The sequence below is a fragment of the Poecilia latipinna genome, unplaced genomic scaffold (assembly GCF_001443285.1).
Source record: "Poecilia latipinna isolate Pla-1442-1.1 unplaced genomic scaffold, P_latipinna-1.0 Scaffold3822, whole genome shotgun sequence".
In the NCBI taxonomy this organism is placed as follows: domain Eukaryota; kingdom Metazoa; phylum Chordata; class Actinopteri; order Cyprinodontiformes; family Poeciliidae; genus Poecilia; species Poecilia latipinna.
In genome coordinates, this window is record NW_015116438.1 from 6,609 (window position 1) to 11,283 (window position 4,675).

At 39.0% G+C, this 4,675-nt stretch overlaps 1 protein-coding gene across 1 annotated transcript in view; it reads left to right on the forward strand.

Moving 5' to 3' along the window:
• Positions 1–4,675, forward strand: part of LOC106941718 (potassium voltage-gated channel subfamily H member 8-like) — a 33,425-nt gene that overhangs the window by 4,481 nt on the left and 24,269 nt on the right. The window contains exon 2 of the mRNA XM_015024816.1: positions 4,384–4,515. Coding sequence (XP_014880302.1) covers positions 4,384–4,515 — 132 coding nt within the window. The remainder of the gene's footprint in view (positions 1–4,383; positions 4,516–4,675) is intronic.

Sequence of the window (4,675 nt, forward strand, 5' to 3'; positions counted from 1 at the left end):
TTTAAAAAACCCCCCCCTCAGTTTTGGACCCCTGGCCGGAGGTTTTTAAAAAAAAAAAAAAAAAAAAAGAAACGTCTAGGATTCTCTATTTCCTCGGACAAACAAAAATCTGTCTAATAATGTGCTTTAATTGTCCATAAATCAGAGCACAATACAATAAGAAAAAGAACCCACCAAAAATTGAAAAAGGAGTATAAAATAAATAAAATAAGAAAATGTATCCACTAAATGACGTAGGAGTTTTAGACTCGGAAATTGCCGAACTCCTTTGACATGTAGCAGAAAAAAATGAGTTACTGTGCTGATGCCGAACAAAGCACAACATTAATGAAATGCAACAAAAAAAAAAAACAACACAGCAATTTCAGAGGAGACAAAAACACCCTGCAGTTAAAATATGGTAATTTACTGAACAATTTGCAAAACAGAGTAACAATGGAGAAGCAACACAATTAGAGAAAATAAAACAATAATAAACTTGTTAATCAAAAGGAGGTGCTTTAGTTAACCAAATAAATAAATGGAAAAATTAAGAATTTGATGAAATATCCATCCATCCATTTTCTTTACACCCTTGTCCCTTAGTGGGGTCGGGAGGGTCGCTGGTGCCCATCTTCAGCTAACGTTCCGGGCGAGAGGCGGGGTCACCCTGGACAGGTCGCCAGTCTGTCGCAGGGCAACACAGAGACAAACAAACATGCACACACACACTCACACCTAGGGGCAATTTGAAGAGGCCAATTAACCTGACAGTCATGTTTTTGGACTGTGGGAGGAAACCGGAGTACCCGGAGAAAACCCACGCATGCACAGGGAGAACATGCAAACTCCATGCAGAAAGACCGGGGCCGGGAATCAAATCTTCTTGCTGCAAGGCAACTGCACCACTGTGCAGCCCATTTGAAGAAATAATACCACTAAAATAAAAGTACGGTAGTTAACTTTGTGGAAGACAGTTTACTAAGCAGCAGTAACATTTCTCTGAAGGATGCTGTTCATTTTTGCAATTCTGTTCTTTTTCACTTCTTAAAATTTGTATCCAACTTTTATAGATTTGATTTTGGCTTTTGTTTTCTCCATACCTTTCTTACCCTTTATTTTTAAAAATACACTTGTGCTCCCTTTAACACATCTGAACAGTCTAAGCTGATTTTTTCTACCTTTTGCCCATATTCTGCTGTAAGGACATGTAGCTATGTGATTCCAGTAAATAATTTATACCACCAGGATGACCCCTGATCTTTTCTTGCATTGGTCAGTATTTATAATCTCTCATTTTTTAATGAAATTTTTACTGGCCCCAAACAAAAGGCAGAACCACAATAAAAGGAAATAAGACTGTTATGCTAATATTTGAGCATCTCATGATTCTTTTTTTCCCCCTATAATATATCAAAATTCTCAATTACCAAGATAAATAAGCTGATTTGATGCACTGATTTTGTGTAGGTGGAGGAATGACTTTACTCATGGGTCTCATTCTGGATAAAATAGTAATAACTAAACCAACAAGAAAATTATGCTGTTCCCTTTGCACCTTTGTTATTTCCTGTAATTCTGGTTACGTCACACTTGAAACACCATGAGGCTTTTTGTACCAACTGTGTGCCACTTTGCTGTCAGTTAAAATAATTACATTTATTCCAATCGTAGCTCAAATTTTAGTTCCTGTTTTACTACGCGAAAATGTGGTATCAAGACTCCAATACATAATAACAAGGAAGTTGCCTAAAGTTGCTTTTTGGTTTGATTTGGGAGGGATCTAAAGAATCAGAGACTCAAAGTCGCATCCAGTGGAAACAATGCGTTACGTTTTCAGAAAATACCGTTTTGAGAAAATATCATTTTGTGGAATATTTTAAGCATCTTATGAATACTAACCACTATAGAAATACTTGATTACAAAAATAGACAATGAGCTAAGTAAACTCAAGTGATTTACAAGTGAATTGACAAAATGCCAATATGAGGAGCACAGATGAATGAAGGGTCGACCTGGAGCCCAAGAAAACACAAATATCCATGAAAAACTGTCACATTAAGTAGAGATTTTTTTTTTTAATTGCTGTGTTTAATGTTATTTTTGCACCTCAGGGGAAGTGCAGGTCCAAGACAGCTGCTGTAAAGTCTGTTAACGATGCCATGTGGTATCGGAAAATGGCTCATTCCATGCTGATTGTACTAAACACGCGGCTCTGATTTACTGTTTTTCTGTGCATTTACTTGATTACCTTTTAAACTGAATTTAGCTGGCAGCTCAGTGTTGTTTATAGACACACACACACACACACACACACACACAGCTTAGCTATTACCAACACAGAAGATCTCCTTTCAGTTACTGATGTATCATTCTTTCTTTTTTCCTTTTTCTCGTATGTTTCGCACCTCCACATGGTTCTGCCGATTCATCTGTCTGCCTCCCACTACTCTGGCTCTTATCCCTTGTACTGCTCTTTTGTTTCATCATCCCCTTCTTTTTTCATCAGCCACAGCGGAGTCCCGAAAGCAAACGAGGATGATTGAATCAGTTTGTCCTCCATCTGTCTGTCTGCAGGTCTAAGAAAAGGGAGCGCGGCGTGTTCGCAATCAGGGAAGCTCCTTCTCGTGCTGTGTGCTCGATCGTGCCGCCGCCCCTCACAGACACGCAGACTTTCCTGCTCGCATCAACACACACGCAGAGACCAAAACACCTTGATTATCGTCTTGCAAGGAGATTTTCATGAGTGGGAGTAATGAGAGGAGACTCCGTAGGAAATCCCTCTTGATCAGGAATTCATTTCGGCTTCCCGAATGAAAGAATTAATGTAGGTTCCTGTGGAAGTGCAGTGTCATGTAAAAAACACGGGGCCCTCAGTGAAAGCCTTTGTGTTTTTTACATCACAGAGATTTAAATCATGTTATAATGATATTCCTTCATGAAAAGCATACCCGGAGAGTTGCTTCGATTCTTTCACGTTTGTTCGAGAAATCCTTGGATCTCCCATGGCAACCATTCCGGGTTGCCTAAATGCTAGGTCTCACAAGTTTCCACAAAGCTCTTCCTTGGAGCTGCAGTCTTCAAGCTGCGCTTCCGCCGCCCCGTGCCTTCCCCACTCAGCTCCTCCAGACTATCCAGCAGCAATTAGCAAACATCTAGTGGGACTGCAAGTCTTCTGAGCTTGTTACAGGAACTACTTCTCAGTCCAACACTCCTAGGAAGTTGTAAACAGCATCATGGAAAGGTTGTGATGATGTGCTGAAGGCGGAGTGTCAGAAGGAGTAGGAGCTTCTTAAAGAGACAGAGGTCAATTTCAATTCGTCAAGGCGAAGTCAAGCTACCTTTAAGTCATGTCTGATATGTACAACATTTTTATGACAACTGAAAGTAACATAGTTACTTGCTCACACACGGGTCTACCGCATCACGTCCACATAATGAGAACATTGTTACTCAACATTTTGAAATAAATTTCTAAGTAAGTAGAAATCAAGCACAGAAAGTAATCTAAAACTCAATGGTACATTGTGGATTTTCTGTTCTGCTTGCTCGGGCTGAATATTAATGAAACTGAATGGATATTAAATGCTATTGAGTATGTCATTAAAATAATTTTAAAAAACTGACCAGTAAAAATAGAATGACTGTCAAATCAACAAGCAATAAAAAAGCCTAGCGCACCCTGAGCAAGGGAACTGACGGAAGGAGACTAATAAACACAGGGAAGACTGAGGGAGCTGAACCAAAACACAAACTGAATGACAAGATGAGAGGGAGACAGCTGAGACTAACCTCAGAAAATAAACCAAAATGCCGAGGAAAGTCAAATTAAAGTGTGGACAGAGCCTGATTACTATAATAAGTCATAGAATATGGCAAGACCTTACGGACAATAATAAACAACACAGTTGTAGTCGACTGTGACATGTAGGGAACAAGAAAACTCCACCGTTTGCTTTCTCTGATTTCTCTCTTTGGAAAACATGCATTTTTTATCCCTAATTATATCATCTAAGTCAGCTTCCTGTGTGTATTTGGCCACAATGAGGTTTTTTTTTACCTAATAAAATATTCAGAGCTAATCTTTCAAAGCTACCAAAGCACCAAAAAAAAAGCTAAAAAAAAATAAATAAAAAAAAAAAAAAGCAACGGATTCAACAAGAACGGGACCTGGGAGATAGGTTTATCTTCTATTGTGTCTGGGGAAACTGGCTTGAGCTATTTAAAGGCTCAGCCTCTCTCTGGCGACTTCCAGCTGTAGACAGTCTCATTAGTACGTACAAGAATGTATAGAACTGTTGTTTTGTGCACACACGCACACACACACACATGCTGTAGATCCATTCAGAAAGTAACCAGAGATGGTGTTTATTAGTGCTAACAAGGATGTTCTTCCATTTCAGCTGCTCTCTTCTGGTGTCTCCTGGACATTGTGCCCATTAAGAATGAGAAGGGTGACGTGGTGCTGTTCCTGGCCTCGTTTAAGGACATCACCGACACTAAAGCCAAAGCCATCCAAGAGGACAAGAAAGAAGGTAGACATAAGCTTCAGTGCTGAAACTGTTAATTCTAGTTTTCCCATTTTCCACACAAAATATATAAATATATGCACTAAATAAAATGGGCTACAGTTATATACAGCAAATAGTGTGCAGTCATGGAATGTTTTTTTTTTTTTTTTTTTTTTTTTTTTAA